Source organism: Talpa europaea, assembly GCF_964194135.1.
Source record: "Talpa europaea genome assembly, chromosome: 12".
Classification (NCBI taxonomy): Eukaryota; Metazoa; Chordata; class Mammalia; order Eulipotyphla; family Talpidae; genus Talpa; species Talpa europaea.
This window is the reverse complement of record NC_140079.1, coordinates 25,132,262-25,151,111: the sequence shown is the minus strand read 5'-3', so window position 1 is coordinate 25,151,111 and position 18,850 is coordinate 25,132,262. Positions and strand designations below refer to the sequence as shown.

Below are 18,850 nucleotides of genomic sequence, written 5' to 3'. Positions count from 1 at the left end.
CCCGTGCTGCTGACTGTACCCAGTGCTTGTATAAATAAATAAATAATCTTTAAATAAAATAAAATTCTTCTGACAGAGGTTTTACATTTGCTATAAAACAGTTCTAAACAAGAGAAATGTAAATAAAATCAATATCCCTCTCTGTTTCTATCTCTCCACTCCTTGGTCTTCCTAGTTCCACTCTCTAGAAATATCCACTGGTGAAGAATTTTTAAACTGTATTCTCTAGTTAAATCTTTGAACTTTTGCGAGCTTGTGTGATGTGAATAGGAGTGGTGAGCTGGGAAATTACTTTAAGGGAGCTTTTGTATCCAGTAGTAATGTCTGCAAATGTGTTTTTTTTTTGCCTTGTGGTTCACAGAGAACTTGTTTATAAATGTAGTAGATGGAGCACTTAGATGTTTAAGTGGGCTTCACTGTGCTGTGTAATTTGCTTATTCCTTATTTTCAAGTTTATGCTTTTGAAATTCTTTTTGTGGCAGTTGGAAACTATTGGCCTGTTCTCCTAAACCCAGGCACACAAGTATTTACTCTTTGTACCTAAAGTTTTCTTTAAAGTATTAGATTACTTATGCGTATTCAGGATTGTTTAAACTTTTGGGAAAAATAGAAAGCTCAAATTGTTAAAGAATACAGTAATAGAAGAACAATTACATTATCTTGTTGTACATGCTTCTAACATACCAGTGCTTTTGTGATAGATAATTTTATTTTATAAAGTTGAGTTCTGCATAAATCAGAGGACCAGCCATCCTGATATTTAAATCTTTGGTTTCTCACCTTTTCTAAAATGTTCCTTGAAGGAAAAAAAATGCCTGTTAAGCGAAGGATATGTTAGTTGTTGGATTTAAACCTAATAATACACTTTGTTGTCTTATTTATCTATGATCAGTAGAAACTCTTTTACTCTGTAATTTTAGTCATTGGAGGAGTTACCATAACATTGGACTATTAATCTAATAGTATATGTATTATTTTAATTATTTTCCCTTATCAGCATATCAGAAGCTTTGTTTTGTTCCATCTTTACTGTGCTATGGAAGGAAAACTTCAAATCTAGTATAGTAATTATTCAATAGAATGTTTGTAGTTAAGTGAGAACAGGACTATGCCAAGAATTACCTTAGGATGGAGGGAAAAAACCATGTTTTTTAGAGAGTTTTTCGTTTAAAAATAGTTCTGTTCCAGTTTCAACCAGATTTGGAGCCAAGATTCTTTTAGGGTTCTCTTTATATTTGTAAATGGAACACAAAATTCCCCTTTCAGAGTCCCTTGATCCTAAAACAAGCAGATTCTCTTCCTTATAGAATATACGTCTGTATGAATGAGGAGGTTTGTATTGTGATATGGGATTTTGATATGATAAGGAGTTTTACTTCTGGATTGAAATATTTTTGTCTGTGTTGAATTAAAAAGGAGCCTGGTGATACTGGTGCTGTCAACCAAGTAGATTTGACTTGTATATATGGTTTTGTTTAGGTTTTTCTCTCCCTTTAATTAATGCTTAAATCGGTTGGTGGTATAGTTGAGTTTCTAAGAAACAGTAGAAACAGTTTGAAGAGGTATTTTCTAAGAGGGATTAAAGGTGCTTGAAGAGTTAATTAAATCTGGCAGAAGTGTCCCTGTTTGTTAAATTTTGTCACAGGTCTGTGGAAGTAAAAATGGAGAGTGATTTATCTGGAGTGTTCAGTTTAAGAATGTTTCTAAATTAAATTTGGGCTGTGTGCCATGGATAACAGAATCATTCTATTAGAGATACTTGTGGAATTTGGAGACCCTGACTCAAAAGAAAAGAAATAGGGGGAACAGTGGCTAAGAGTTTTCCTTGTAGATTTGCTTTTTGATTATTCACAATCTTTTATTCAGGCATTTGTTTACCTTTATGTTCTTGCCATGTCCAATGTAATGAAACTGAAAGTTTCCCTAACACCTATCTTGTAAATGACTGCTTGCTCTGATTTTGCTGATTTTGTATATCCTGTTGCTTTCTGACAGGTGGATAGAGTGGACTGACTTGTTCTGAAAACAGGGATCAGAAGACTTGAAGGATTTTTTTATATTGCATAAAATTACCATGTATTTCATAAGTCTCATCACTTCTTATTTGTAATGAGACAAAGTATTACTGCCAACACACCTGTATAGCTTTAATTCAGTTTATCTCTTCTCTTTGTTGTTTTTTCTTGTCATATAATAGGGATGCTATTTATATGTGATGCATTACTAAGATACTTAATGTTAAGTATGTTTTTATTGCACAAACAGCACTCTATAGTGATGGGTGCTGCTCCAACTTCATTTGGAAATTGCTAATTATAATTACACTATCATTTACGTTGTACCTAAATGTATGTAAGTATATACAGCTAATTATCTTATTTACTTCCTGTCTAGGTTCAAAGCAGTGGCACATGATTGGCCACCTGCAGCCAGAAACCTCTTACGATATTAAAATGCAGTGTTTCAATGAAGGAGGAGAGAGTGAGTTCAGCAACGTGATGATCTGTGAAACTAAAGGTAGGAGCTTTTTGAGAATTTGTGCTTTTCTCCTAAAGGATCCTAAAATTCCAAACTCTAGATTAGTCCTTCTGACTGTCGATATGTTTACCTAAGGAAATGTCTGCTTTGGACCATTTTGTAGGTGTTTACATTTAGATTGTCCCAACAGAAAGTATAATATGGTGTCAAGAATCACACTTATCTAAAAAGTGGTTTAGGGCCTCCCCAGTGGCGCAGTGGTTGAGCGCTGGGTTGCGAAGCTGCCCACAGCCTCTGTGGTGCCGGTTTGCTCCCCGGCTACCGGAGGAGGGTACCACATGGCGCGCAGACCTCTCCTGCAAACCGCTGCTCCCCTCAGGAGTGTACTTCGGTCCTTCTGCCTGCTGTGCTCCCCGCTCTGGCTCTGGTGAATTCTCTCACCCTCCCGTGCTTCTGACTGTACCCAGTGCATGTATAAACAAAACAAACAAGCAAACAAATAAATAAATAAAACATGCTTCTATTAAAAAATAAATAAATAAATAAATAAATAAATAAAGTGGTTTACCCAAGCATTAATCCTACTTGTTAATTTCTGTGTGACCAAAGTAAGTCATTTCCCTTATATTTTTTCCTCAGTTAGCGTAAGTATTTGCTGACCAATTTCTGAGATTGCTTTGAGAATGGGAATACTAAAACAAAGTGTAAGATTTGAAGGAAAAGCATTATGCTTGTGTTAAAAATGGTTTCTTGAGTGGCAGATATGTGTAACACTGCTTGTCTAACTGTAATTGTTCAGCTTGAATTAGCATATGCTACTTCTAAGTGGAAATTCTCAACTCTGCCTACATACATACACCAACTGTAAAATACTACCATCTCTTGAAAAATGACTCAGGTTCTTGTCATGAACTGTGATTTTTTTAATCTGCGAGGTTTTCAGAAATGACATTGAAGTCCAGCCATGTCCTCTACCCTGAAAGATCAGACTGTCATGAGCGTTCCATTTGTCCTTTAGTTTATGTTTTTCACCTCACCTTTCTTGCTGCAGGGCCTTAGCTGTGTCTTCTTACTGAAGCTAATGGGTCTCTCTCTCTCTCCCCTCCACTGTAAGACCTCTGTCCTCAGTTTTTTGTTTTTTGTTTTTATTGCAGTAACATTGGTTTATAACATTGTGTGTGAGAGCAAGAGTTTGGAAACCAGACCATCAAGCTTGGTAGAATGATGAACAAATTGAGAGTAAATAAGGAGGGAATAAACCTGGAGGACTTCCCTATGAGTAATCATGATCTTTAATGTATGATGTGTAACATCCATTTTGCCTCAGAACCTTGTTTGTTTTCTTTAGACCTGGCAGGGATCTTAGAATTGTATAAGCCAACATACCTCCTGAAGTAGAAATTTCCTTTCGAGTCTCTGCCAAATATTCATACAGCTTTCAGTGATGGAGAGCTCCTTCCTTTGAAAGGCAGCCTCCTCTTTCCTAATTCCCTGCTTTGTTCTGTGTAATTCAAGTTAGAAAGTTAAACTACAGAATAATGTTTGTTGAAGTAGATTTTTTAAAAACACAACTCTGTTCTTGTGGGGTGTTAGGAGCCATAACAGGAAAGGTAGTATAATAGCCAATAACCATAACTACATTGTGCAATGTGCCAGCTTCTATTAAGTGTTCTGCGTAGCTTAACTCCTCTCCCCTTCATTGCAACCTTACGATGGGGCTGCTGGCATTATATCCATTTCCCACATGCAGAAGCTGGTCCATGGAGGTGAAAGCCACACAGCTAAGTATAGGTGGTTGAGCTGGTGATACACCCAGGCAGTCTGATTCCAGAAGCCAGGCTGTCATCCTCTGTGTTCTACTGCTCTTCTCCGACACGGAGAGATTATGAGCATTTTATTTGGATACAGACAAAATAGGCTATTAGCTTTTTTTATGGTTGTAATCAGAATACTACTGAATTCAGTAAAAATACAGCATTTAGGAGAATTCTAAAAGCTTTGGCTTTAGGTTACTATTATGTATGAGATTTTTGGCATATATAATTGTCTAATAATCTGAAGTCCTATCTTCTAATACTAGTCAGCTATAGAGGCATAACATAGGAATTCCTTGTCTAAGCTCAAAATATGTTAGATAAAAAGGAGTTCTTGTACCAGCCATATGCCAAAGTACTTTTATTTTAAGTCTGTGGGCGTCTTCTACCCTTGAGCAGATAATCACATAGCAGTTTAGGTTAAGACCAAGTGCATATGTTTCTCCAAGATTTGTGAACGAAAACCTTGGCACTTGAGATCTGTAAGCTTTTGAGCCCCTGTGTGACTCGTTGGTGGTCACCTCATCTCAGTAACAAGCATAAACAGACTGGCTTGCTTTCCAACCAGACCTCCTTCAGAGAGTAAACCATCTCCTAGAGTCTGTATTCGGTCTGACATCATGTTTTCCTTTTTATTTCAACTAGTGAAACGTGTCCCTGGAGCTTCTGAGTATCCCGTCAAAGACTTGAGCACGCCTCCAAGTTCCTCCGGGAGTGGAGGAAATGCTGGGCCTGCGACCAGCCCTGCCAGGAGCAGTGACATGCTGTATCTGATCGTTGGCTGCGTGCTCGGCGTCATGGTCCTCATTCTTATGGTTTTCATTGCCATGTGCCTGTGGAAGAATCGCCAGCAGAGTACCATTCAGAGTGAGTCATCCATCAGTATTTCCTGCTTTTTTTCTGAAGATGGGTAGAAAAATATTGTCAGAATAAATATTGATTTCTAACACTTTCATGATTAATGTCAAGGTATAAAAAACATGAGATACTTACTCTTCACTCAAAGGAGATGACTTTAAAGCTGTTCTAGCTGTCAGCCAAAGTACGTGGCGCATCCAATTAAATTGCCCAGTGGAAATAAACAACAAAGCTCAAACTAAGCAGGTCTCTAAGTACAGAGCTGACATAGTGCTGGGAAACTCTGGCTTTGTCAGACCACCAAAAGCGGAGGCGTACTTGAAGTAGGAGCTTTGGAATTTGCTATGGGAACACCTACAGACTGGTACAGATCTTGTCAACAGGGATAGTCAACAGGGATAGAAAGGAAGCTGGTGAAGACCTTTCTGAGTTACTTTCACTGAATGGCACAACCCAGACAACCATATGGTCTGCTCCTGCCCCTGATGTCCCCGTCATGCTCCAGGGTGGTGTCTGCTGTGGGTGCATCTCGCAGGCCCATGAGGGTGCTGGCTTGAGGCAAATAACCCAGAACTTCTTTTCTAGTGTCTAGAGATACTTGTCTGTTCCCTCAGTTCTCTTCCCCTGAGCTTCCTATCTTTCCTATTCTCCCAATTATTGTAAACGAGGATAATCTGATCAGAGCAGGGACTTCCCTCACTGGTAGGAAGTTTTTTGGCTTCCTCTTTGGCCCCAGAATAAGGGATGAAAAGCAAAGGAAGATAACGGTAGTCACAGGCCTCCCATATGTGACATTCCCACAGGTGCCTTTTTAAGTAATATGGGGAGGGGAGGGGTAGAGGGAGTGGCGGGGAGGAGTTTTGGTCTGAGGAGGGTAGGGGAAGTGCCTGGGGGGAAGTTTCTTAAATTTCCTACCTTCCTGAAGATAGGCTGGGCAGAGGTGGTGGTGCTACTGGTACCACAGTGAAGGAGTTGGGGATCATTTGATTAGGTCTTTTTTCCCTAAATGATTTTTTTTTTTAGATTTATTTAATTATACATACAAGAAATGGGGCACAGGCCAGAGGTGTGGGGGGTGAGAGGATGCACCAGAGACAGAGTGGGGAACAGAACAGGCAGATTGACCAAAGTACACTGCTGAGGGGAGCAGCGGGCAAGTCAGGAGAGGTCTGCTGCACCGTGTGGGTTGCTCCCTGGCCGGCCATGGATAGAGTACTGTAGAAGCTGCAGATTGCTTCATAGAGCGGTGCTTCACCCCTTCCGCCACCAGGGAGGCCCTCCCTAAATGGTTTTAATGTCATTGACTTCAACTATGTGAGTATGTGGTGAATGGTTAAAAGTATTACTCTGGTTGTCTGAGCAAGGTTAATTAGGCAGAATTTATTTCCTTTGTGAACTGATAATATGTTTAAAAATGGAAACTTGTAAGAATAGTGTTCATTCAGTCATTCATTCAAAAGATACTCATCTTTATCTTGTGTGCCAGGCATACAGGCAGGCAGTGGAAATGTAATGTAAACAAAGATGACCTCTAGTGTCTTAAAGTGTATAGTTTAGTGGAGAAAATATGTAGGTCTACTGACATTAATTCACCTGTGTAAGAAGTTCAGTAACAGGAGGCTCACCTAATTCAGTCTTGACATACACACACTTGAATACCTTTGAAGAATTTACTAAAGTCCTGACAAATCCTGTGCAGTTTAGATACTGTACTTTCTAAGGGATATTTTACTTTTATAAGTATATTTGGGAGATGTACCTCTGGAAATCAGAAATTTTTTAAAGATTTATTTTTATTTATTTATGCATAGAAGAACCGCTCATTTATTTTTCCATTAACAGAGTCATAATTAACTCAAGATTCCTAGCTACCACCGACCATAAAGGAAACAGCAGCGATCACTTTATTAACACATACCTCACAAGCAAGTTTTCAAGTTTCAAGTTTCATAGTGATTTCATTAACAAAACTTGCTCAGCAAGAAGGTTGTGCTTTTAAGAATCTCACTTGTTTCTTATTTTCCTTTTATGTTCTCTCTTGACAGAATATGACCCACCAGGATATCTCTACCAAGGGTCAGATATCAATGGGCATATGGTGGAATACACCACCCTGCCCGGTACAAACCGGATAAACGGAAATGTCCACGGACACTTCATCAGCAAGGGGGGACTCAGCAATGGCTGCTCCCACCCCCACCACAAAGTCCCCAATGGAGTGAGTGGGATCATGAATGGAAGCATAAATGGAGGGCTCTACTCTGGGCGCACAAACTCTCTGACCAGGACCCATGTGGATTTTGAACATCCTCATCATCTAGTGAATGTAAGACACCTAACTCTAAATAACGTCTTTCTGATGCCCCACAGTGCCAGCGTGGAAGATCAGGCTTGGCGGACCTGACCATTTTCAGTACAGAATCCTCGCAGGTGCACTGGAATGCAGAGTAATCTTTGAGATGAAATGGAAATACCACTGGGAATGGACATTCATATGCTTTGAGGAGTCAGGCAGATCATAAAATTGAGTGAAGCTGGTTGGGGCTGGGACAGATGTGGTAGAGCTGATAGCAAGCAGGACAGCTTAAAAATGAAGCATAATTCAGTTCCTTTTGTGGGCATGCAGAAAAGGGGGCCCAATATTGCCAGGTTTTATGATTTTTTAAAACATGTAAATCCAACAAAAATTGCCAAATGGTGGCAACTAGTTCCAATTTTTGAAAGCATTTGAAGGCCAAGCATGTCTGTAGGCCACCAGTGTGACTTCTGACCTCTTGGGAATTTCTTTTGCCCATTGAGTTTTGTTGTTGCCTGTAAGATTTTTGCATTTTAAAAAATTGGTTTTCTTTAGCCACAGGAATAATAAGTTTATTACTAAAATAGTATTTAAACAGTAGTATTAATACCTACAGTATTTCAGGGATAACTAGCTGATATAGTTTACTGTTTGAAATGAGAATAGACTGACTAGCATATTTAAGATTTATGCTGGTTGAGGAGATTCTTTGCACTAGGAAGGTTGATATATTACATTGCATACGCATCCACATCATTTTTCAAACAAAGAGGTCATTTGTTTCATTGAACAAATTAAGTGTTCTTTTAGTTTTTGTACTGGTTCTGATTATAGATAAATTTGCCCTGATGCACAATATACTAAAATTTGAATTCTTTCGATCTTCAATTTTAATAAAGATATGTATTAGACTACTATGTTTGGAGAACAAAATTTTAAATATGGGTAGCTTAAAGCAGGAATCTAATGGCTTCCGTGTGACCTGGCTTTAGTTTATTGTTTAAAAAATATTTAATTTGCTTTCGTGCATATCATTACCAAAACAGAATAATGATTTCATTATTTTGTATGGAAAGACATGAATTCTATTCAGACTTTCTAAACTTTTTGTCACTGTTCCGAGTCTAAACTACTAATGTTGTCCAAGAAACTGAAGGAGGGAGCATTCAAGTTTGAATAGTACATGCTGTTTCCATAAGAAGAAAAAACGAGTCTGATGTTTGTTTTAGCATTTTAACACAGTTTTTTGAATAATGAATTGCTATTTATATATAGTTGTCCCATTAGGTATACTGTTTCAGAGCTTATCTTCTGTAATTTTTCTTATTCTTCCTTTCCAGGTGGGAAGAAATAGGGAAATTTTTAAAATTGTGATAATCATAAAAATCATTGAGTTAACCTTAATTTGTTTAGTGATTCAAGTAAATATATTACCCTGTAGGTGACAATTTCATTTTCTGAACTTTTGGAGTTTATTCTTATGGACTAGTTATAAAGTATAGGAATTTTCTTTCTTTTAAGATGTTTTCTAAAATATTCCAGTTACTCCTTGGATCAGGAATGCTCAGAAATTTTCAGTACTTTTGGTTTGCTTAGATTTTGGCTGTTGTTATGAGATGAATGGAAAGTATTCTGGGAAAAACAATTGCCTGAACTTTTCCTAACCCTGAAGGCCTGTCTGGGTTTGGGTGCAGTGTGACAGCCTTCCCAACCTTATCAAATTCAGTTCTGCCGTTTTCCATCTGAAAGCATGAAAGCAGAATTCTGACTCTGATCAGGAGGCTAGTTCAATTCTTACTTCAGTTATGAGGTTTGCTTGCCATTGTATGTCAAGTGAACATTTTACAATGAGGTATGTGTTAATTTGGGCATTTTTCTTAATTGCTGGGTAGTTGCCGCCAAAAGCAACATCGAAATATGAATACTCCCTTCCAAGTCATTGCTGGCTGAGAATCTACTCCATCTGGAAAAATATAGCATGTTTAAAAACTTAGGGTAGTCAAGTGAACAGACCTCATGAAAATAATTACAGGAAAATGAAGATGGGTATATCTTGTGACATCACTCAAACATTTCCACCCTGCTTCTCCAATTGGCATCACAAAAAATTCTTCCATGATGGCTAGAAAAGTCAAAATCAGGAGGAGGGAATAATGTATAGTGTATTGGGGCCCGATTAGATTTGAAACACTGGAGGGAAGTAACTAAACTTCTCCTCTTACTTGTTTGCCTCTTTCCAAAACAAAAATAGTTGAAAAAAACATGGCAGTTGCGGTTTGAGAACACAGTTTTAATGCTGTGCAGAGCTCATCTGTGAATATAAGGAGATGACTAAGCATAACATTGCTTAGGGAGTTAAAATATACCATATGTCCATCTATTATTGGCACGACTTTTATATTTGACATAATTGGGTGATTGGTGTGTGGCACCTTCAAGCTCTCTTTCTTCTCTCCCCTGCTCCTTCCTGACAAGGGCGGTGGAGTGTACACAGCAATCCCCCAGACGGACCCGCTGGAGTGTGTGAACTGTCGAAATTGCCGCAACAACAACAGGTATGTTGATAGGTATTCACGTGGTTGTGCTGTAAAGTAGATAATTGTGGTTTTTCATTCAGCAAAAGAAGTTCTTGAAATTTTACCTAAGATATAAATGAGAATATGGAGTCTTAAATTCCAGGTTGTTTGCCCCTGCTTCACAATTTTTGTCTTTCTGTGCCTCTGTTTCCTTAGCTATTTCATCATATTAAACATTTGATTTCCAGCTGAAGATTTTTTGAGTTTTTAGCTGCTCTCTTGGTGATATTTGCAAGGAAACATTTGCCTCATTTCCCCAGTAAATATATTCCCAGTAGTCAACTGCTTCTCTCCTGGAGTCACTATAAAAGGCCTAATACTGTTTCATGTTTCTCTCTTCTACCATTATGAAAGATGGTGATGATGATAAATAATAACCACTGCGGTTAGTAATAAAAGATCATTTTTGTAAAAACATTTGCTGAGTGGTAACATTTAACTATACGTTCCCAGTGAATCTATATTATTTAACTTACTAATAAGTTAAGTAGAATATTTATGGTGTTCTTTTATAATTCATAGATTATTGTTTTGGGGTTCATAAATTAAATGCATCTGTTTCTCTTATAAAGTAAATTAAGTGTTTCAAAAAAAAGACTCAGTTGTCACAAATTTAATAATAACAGATTATTATTGAAAGGTTTGATGTTTTGAAAACTTGAGAGTCATTCTCTGAAATACAGACTTTATCTTTCCTCCCCTGTTATTTTCTATGTTGTGAATGAGAGCCATGTTTGAATGTTAGGGGAAAGAAAATCCCATGTCTTTAACAACGCCTTTTTCATAGTATTAACTGAAAATTTTCTTACCAGATTTTCAATTGTTGTTTTTTTTAATTCTTAAAACTTTAAGATAAGTAGCAAAATCTTGCTTTAATTTTCTGGGCATTTTTACATTTTGAAAGTATAGCTATACACATTTTAAGTAAGAAATATGTAGAGTAGCACATTTAAATGTGGACAGAATATTTAGAAAGCTGTCATCCTACCTCCATATATGCTAATTCCACAGGGTTATCAGTTTTCATGTCTGTCAGAAATCTTAGTTTTTCTTTCACATAATGATAATATTCTAATATTTGGTCTCAAAAGTCCTTCCCAGCTCTAAAACATCATAATTGTATCATATTATGACACAGTAACTCAATATTATAGTTAAAACATAAAATAACTGAAGTCTAGATATTTCTTTATTGAAATGAGATTTGACTTATATTTTTAAAATTGTAATTACAAGGTGAAGAGTTGTGTCTAGGAGTTACCAAAACCAGAATGAAGAAGGATCTGATCAACCATAGAATTAGAAAAAGTACAGTTGATCCTTGAACAGAATGGGTTTGAACTGCACTTTTGTACTCAAGGATTCAGCCAGCCACAGGTGTCTGCTGGTTAAATGTGCAGATGGGGAGCCCACAGATATGGAAGCACAATTTTTCTGCAAATTTTCTGCAAGTGGGTGCCCCTGACTCCCATGTTGTTTCAGGATTGACTATTTCAGCCTATGTTTTAAGAGTTTCAGAACACAAGTCGTAAAGCTTACTGGAGGTATTCCGTTCTCATTAACCCATGGGAACTGTAACTTTAAGCAAGGTGATGCATAACAAAACCACGTCTGGCAAGGAATCTTTATTTTTTTCTTATCAACATTTTAGCAAAATGATGTTGGATGAAATGATGTTATTTGAGAACCTGCTATACCAGACATTTGCTTGTTACATTTTTAAATTCTGTATGATCCTAAACAGATTTTCAGATGTTTATAAGATGAGGCTATATTTTTGTCCTGAGTTTATCATGGCAGGAACATGTTAAAGAACAGATTGAAATAGTTCCTACATCTAATTAAGTCAAATGGATTTAATTAGAAAAATGGTATTGCTAAATACATGTGTTTTCCTCTGGTCTAAGAGTAAGTATACATACACTTTGCCACTGCTTAAATTTGTGGTCCTAGGAAAAATTAAATAGTCTTTCTGAGTCTATTTCCTTATCTGAAAAATGGAAAATTGTCACAGATCACATCCAACATACTCTGATTATAGATTTTGGTAATTTGATGTTAATTATGTCTTTATGATGGGATGTCTTCTTAGTATCCAAAATACATCACAGTTCCTTAAAGGAATTTGAATAAACTCTACCATCTTGCATTCATGGTCATTTGTGCCTGTGTGTGTGTAGTAGTAGTAGTAGTTGTGGATTTTATTATACATATTTTTTCCTTGAGGAAAATGGACACTTGTATTTCTGTTCAAGTTAATAAATTCTTGCATTTCATGTTTGGGGACTTTACCTTACCTGGAACATAGGTGAATTCTCTTCAGTCTGAGAAAACCGGTTTCTGTTTTTCCTTGGTTTAAGTATTCTTCCAGCCTGAGAGTCTACCTGTTTAAAACACAGCAAGTCTTTTGCTTGCCTGCGTTTCCTTTAGTCTCACCTGGCTCCTAGGAGCCATTATATGTTTTTGACTAGACCCCTAGTGTTTCTGCTTTAGTCAGGCTGGGGTGGAACTTGATAATTTGCATTTCTAATGAGTTCTCAGTGATGCTAATGCTGCTGGTCCTGCAACTTTGGTTTCAGAACCACTGAAATAACCTGCAAGAAGAGAGTAGTAGGATATAAAACTGGAAAACCAGACTGAGTTTATATCATGAATGATTCTGAATATCAGTGTTTGAGTTTTGTAGTTTAAACATTTATTGAGTGCCTACCATGTCACTAGAGCCCTACCTCCAGAGAGCTCATAATCTAATAATAGTGATTCATAGACCGAGCTCTGAATATAATGAGCAGAATTTGAAGAAACACATTGAACCTTATACTTTTATATTAAGGAATGGGGAAAAAATTCCCATTTTTGTAAAACAGAGTGCAAAAAGGATATGAGATTTTTACATTAAGTGGGGGTAGGGGTGCATATTAAATATTGAGAAGCAATGGGAATGGGGTTAAGCAGCCAGGTTTGGTATAAAGCCAGACACGTGGGCTTTGGAGTTACCAGTGTCTTTTGGCTTTGGTCTGGAGTGGGGGGTGGAGTCTACAAAGCCTGTAGGGAATTAGGTTTAGGACATCCTTTTTCCCCTAACAGTAGCATAATTCTTTTGCAGGTTTTTGAGAATAAAGTAATCTACTTAGAGATGTGTTTATAGCAGTATACAGGTGGGATTGGAAGGAAGAGATCAATTAGACTGTTGTTGTAATGAAGACCTTAGTCTTCATGCAAAGAATGGGCATAGAAAGGAAGAGATGATTCTACAGTTAAAATCTTTAAAATCTGACCATTGTAGAGATCTGGAAAAAAGACAAGGTTGAAAAAAATAGAAAGTTTCAAACATGGATGATGTGGTAATTGCCATGGTAGTCATATAAATAATAAAATTAATAAAATGATATATTGAGAAAGGTGATGGATTTGATTCTAGGCATGTAGAGTTTCAAGTGCCAGTTAGATAGCTAAGTCAAGGGGACTAATGAAAATGCTGGTCTTGGGTTCAGGGGTTGATTGATATCATGAGATCTAGATTTAGTAGTCATTTGTGTCAAAGTCATAGATGGATGAGATCACCAATGGAAACAATAGCCTTGACTCATTGATTTTCTTTATATATTTAATTAACACGTTTACTTGCCTTATTCTTAATTATTTAAAGTGACTAGGCACATACTATTTTTTGCCTTCATGTATCTTCAAGGAGGTGAGGTAAGGGGAAATGATAAAATAAAAAGAGTGAGAAGGATAAAGAGAATACATTCATTTATTCAAAACAAACATTTGTTAAAGGTATGGTGTGGGCCAAGCAGTCATAGAGCAGTGATTAAAACAGATGTCGTTTCTGCCTTTTCTGAGCTATTAGTTTGATGAGGAGGCATATCTTTTTCTAAATTGACATAAAGGAAAAATAATGAATTTATTAGAGAAAAGACTTCTGTAGGCAAAAGCTTTTGTTCTGTAACACTGAAGAATTTATAAAATTAGGTAAAAGAGAGGGAATCAGATTAAAGCTTTCCAGATTTTTATGCAAAATCTCTAAAGCAGACTGCCAGAATCCTCATGGGATGCAAAGAAAGCTAATGCGGCAGGGCTCAGAGGTAAAGGTGAGGGAAATCAGATCGTCTAGAGCTACGGTGAGTCAGTGAAAGAACTGAAGTGGGCTAGAACACTCTGCAAAGAGTTTGGAGAATAAATTGGCATAAGAGAGGGGGCCAGGACCGGGTCAGTGACTGTTGCAGTCGTCCATGTGCCATGTAAGAAATGGTGCAGCAGGGGTGGAGAGAAGTGGATATCCAGTAGCTCTCCTGTCCCTTGGCTGCCTCAAAGCTGCAAAAATTGTGCTCCCTGCCTTTCCTATGTGGGTTCTTACCTGCCCTTCACCCTTAGCTATAGATTCTCTCTTCTCTGTCACCTAAGGTTTAAACATAAATGTGTTCTTGGAGTGGGCTTTAAGAAGCCAGTCTTTGCCCACCTTAGACCCTTTCTATCATACCTAAATTTTAGTAATGACTACCTGGAGAAAAAAATTGCCTTTGCTGACTAAATTGGAGTAGTAATATAAAAGTTGAGACTAGGTCAGAGCGGAATGTGTCCTATAGCAACCTGTGGAGTTTTATTAGATTGTAGGGCTTTTTTGGCACGTTATAAACAACTGCCTTCTTGACTGTGTTCCTTAATTCGAACCTTTTTCAGGTTTTAAGTGTAATATGTAATAGCTCACTCTGAACAGTTCGGAAGAGGCATATTTCATGCAGCTTTGCAAGAAGCCAGTCCCTTACACTAAAGATTTCATTGAGAAGTTCTTGTGCAATTTGGCCATTCCAAGAGATAAACAGGTTTTAATCAAATAAATCATATGCTTCTATCTTTCTCCTCTTCTCAGTTCAAAAGGCAGTAATGTAGTTCTGGATTTGTAATCACATGTGGTTTGTCAGTTGCTGGGCTAGTTTAATGGTAAGGGATTGACATTAAATCTTGTCTGTTTACCATCAGTCTCAGTAATTTGTAAAAGAGGAGAGAAGACACTGATGAACTTCACAGATGAATGACCGAGAGATCCCATCAGGAAGGAAAAAGAAATTAACTTTAAGAGTCCTAGAGATACTGGAACTAGGCAGGAAGCAGCTAAGTAAAAATCAGCTTGGAAAAATGTATATAATCCATCTGGGAGAAAAAGCACAAGCTATCCATGGCTGATAGACAGGAGGAGAATAAGACTGTTGGGAATAGTGTTTTGGAAAACACAGGTATGACAAATGATCTCCAAATGTTTTCATAATGATAGCCTTGAAAGTGTGTGTTGTTGGACTTGAAGATGCTTTTTCACCAACCTAAAACTTTTTACTGATGTCAAGTATATTGAGATTAAAAGTGTATAGAGATGAACCTGGAAACATTTCATTGTAGTAGCAATTCTTTCAGATGCAGGGTTTTATCTACCCACTTAGTTTAAGTGTAAAAACAACTGTTTATCTAGTACATCTGAACTCTTTCCTCCGGCAAGTCAATTTGCTGTGACTCAAGCCCCCTTTTTCCAGTCACTTAGCCACCTCAGAGTTAGCTGTAAAACCAAAAGAAGAAAACACCCAAAACCTAAGGCTCAGTTTCTCTTCCAACCTCTGGTGTTTTGCTTGATTCCCTAAAGGAAAAAGTTCTGAGCACTGATTTTCTAAATTGATCAGTATCTTTCTTTGAGAGAAGATATGTATCTCCTACTTCTCATGTGGAGACAAAGGGCCTATTGTCATAGCATAGGATAGTGCTTTTGGTCTTGTGTTCTTTGTTGTCAGCTGGCCACGTCGGTTATGTGCTCAGTCATGTATTGTCACACAACATACATTGTGGTGTATTATGTGACAACCACCAATTCATGAATTCCCAAGAACAAACTTGCACTCTAAGATTGGGTCACTGCAGCAGCCAACAGGTATACGATGAAAATGGAATGAGTGGGCCTCCCCGGTGGCTCAGCGAGTTGAGCGCAGCGCTGTGAAGCTGTCTGCAGCCTCTGCAATGCGGGTTCGATTCCTGGCCAGCCAGGGAGATTCCCACATGGCGCAGCAGACCTCTCCTGTTGCCCCCGCTGCTCTTCTCAGCAGTGTATTTCAGTCAGTCTGCCTGTTCTTTTCCCCTCTCTGTCTCTGGTGAGTCCTCTCACCCCCTGCATCTCTGGCCTGTACCCCAGCTCTTGTATAAAAATAAATAAATCTTTAAAAAAATAAAAAATAAATAAAAAGTTTGAAAAAAAAAGAAAATGGAATGGAATCCAGCCCCAGCCCTGGAGGAATGTCATCAGGGTCCCGCTGCATGGTAACTGATGAGCTCTTCAGCATAAGGGCTGGGTCACCAAAATGACCCAGACACAGTGGCAAGAGGAAACAGCAGAGGTTGAGCTGAACAGTAAAGCAAACCACCTCCAAGATGTGACTGTTTCAGAAGTCTTGAGAACATACTCATAAAAATAAGTATCACATAGCCAAGAGATTCATGGATGATTAGTTCTTGCCCTTCAGGAATAATCAAAAAGGGAAACGTAATGCAAAATTTATATAATCATCTAATTAGAGTAATTCTGCACATAATCATGCTTCACAAATGTTCAGCTATGTAATTGGAAATGGAATCCTTCTCTCAAAAATACATTGAGACTATATACTTAGAAATGGTGTATACTTTTATTGGAATATCTGATGTATGTTTAAGTCAAATACTGAAGTAGCTCGATCCTGTGCTACCTTTCTGTCTCTTTTTCCTAGTCTTTGTTTTCAAGATTGTTAGGTGAATAATATATTAAATTTTATGATGCATAGTAGCATTTTCCTGTCATACATGTTGATCAAATAGGCTCTCCTGTTTGTTTACGAAAAGGTTACTTTAGTAAACTAACAGGTCCCAGACCACCTGAGTTCTTGCAAAACAGCACAGATTTTCTATGTGGCAAGATACAGAGTTCCAGTTACTGAAAGTTTTTAACTTAAAGTTAAGAAAGGTAGTTTCATTGAGCCAGAGACAACAAAATTTTTGCTCCACCTTAACCAATAATAACTGCAAATGAAAGATTTAAGGAGCCTGAATAGTGAAATTGCAAATTCTTTGTATCGTATAAGCTATAAAAGGTATAAAAGGTATATTGTAAGAGCATCTTATTGAGTGTCATGTGTAAGCAGGCATGGACATTCATCCTAACCTGTCTTTCATTATCTGTAGATGTGGGTCTCTTAAAGTTACATATATCCACATATTTTTGTGTGATTATTTGATTGCTTTAGAAATTTTAATTAAAGCATTACATATAAATGAATGGCTTTTGCATCCTATCTACCCAGGTATATTCAGAACAAACATTATATTCACTTTTCTATAAACTATGCCCTCTATGATTACATTAGCTTGTAACCTCCAAATTTAAAGCTATTTTTATGCTGACACATAGAGATATCTGAAATTGAACTAACAGCAACGTGACTGAAATCTTTATATTTGATGATAGTAATTACTGCTCAATATAAGTTAGGATTCAATGTATTGGAAAATCTTAAATCAACTTGGTTTATCATGTTGAAATTGGGGTTATAATCACTTGAACAAGCTGTTCCCTGCTATTGAGAATCACAATTCAGAGTAAAAAATCAACCTTGTGGTGATTTTTGATTTCCCTTATCTGGAAAACAGATTCTAAATAATAAAGAAATTGTACTTTTCTATTGCTAAATAAATGTGATTTCCTTGAAAGCAGTTATGTATTTAACCTGCTTGTTTACTCCAGCATATAAGCCCCTGGCAGGATCGACCCACTAAGGGACTAGATAGCACCCTCGTTGGTCCTGCACCCTCCACTTCTCCCACCTTTGCCATCATCCTCACAAAAATACCCTACACTCAAACAGTCGGCTGCCCTCATTTAAAAATCTCATCCTTTGCTTTAAATTAAAGAAATGAGCAGAAAAAAGAAATTGAAAGAAGAAAGGAGAATTTAAGGCATTTCATTATCTGGTAAGCATTCATTATTTTATGTCAACATTTTGAAATTTCATTTATGTTAGATTTCTAAACAAACTATTAATTTATAATATTTTGTTTCCTTAGGGAACTGCTCGTGTATTTCAAATTCTGGCAAGTATTTTCTTTTCTACAGCTTAACTTTATTTCTTTGAAATGAAGTCTTTTCTTTCTGACCTCATACTATTTTGTTTTCTGGTTTCTAGTGCCTTCATATTACTTAAGATTCTTGCTGGAAAATAGAGCATCAAGCCAGTCGCTCATTTATCCTGTCTTGCATCACCATTGGGGGTTTTAGTGAGTGTCTATGTGTACATCCCGCTGTTGGGAGAGCTTTTTCTGACGCTGAGGACAGTGTTGTCCTTTGGGAGACTAAGGTTCAAATCTGACAACTTTGAAGTCAACAGAGGTTAAGAAAAACCAGACACCAGAATCAGTATTGAGCAAGGACAGGGATAGCTACCATTGTGATACGAAATCTGAACGGGTAAGTGTACCAGGTTTCGTTAATTTTAACATCGTGTCTTCTCATAGTCCTACATGTGGTCTGTTTTGCCTAACTAGTTTAACTGTTGCTCCCTGCTAATATATTTTGTTGCTGAAAAAAATTTTTTTTTTTAAATCTGGCATTCTAATGTATATGTTATATTTATTTCATGTATTTGAGGGCCTACCACCTGCCATGTACTCTGCTATTGGTGCTGGGCATTATAATTTTAATTAGAGTCACATATACATGAGTTCTTTACTGCTTCCTACATAGTAAAACACATTAGGATGTTTTAGCTCCATTTCCTTTATAGTGTTAGCTGTTGTTTTGTGCTATATTTTAATTCTAT

General features: G+C 37.3%; 1 protein-coding gene across 1 annotated transcript in view; it reads left to right on the top strand.

The window, feature by feature from the left end:
• CDON (cell adhesion associated, oncogene regulated) overlaps positions 1-18,850 on the top strand; it is a gene marked incomplete at its 3' end in the record, with an annotated part of 57,638 nt that overhangs the window by 32,237 nt on the left and 6,551 nt on the right. The window contains exons 14-17 of the mRNA XM_084250309.1: positions 2,395-2,517; positions 4,938-5,159; positions 7,196-7,476; positions 9,922-10,001. Coding sequence (XP_084106435.1) covers positions 2,395-2,517; positions 4,938-5,159; positions 7,196-7,476; positions 9,922-10,001 — 706 coding nt within the window. The remainder of the gene's footprint in view (positions 1-2,394; positions 2,518-4,937; positions 5,160-7,195; positions 7,477-9,921; positions 10,002-18,850) is intronic.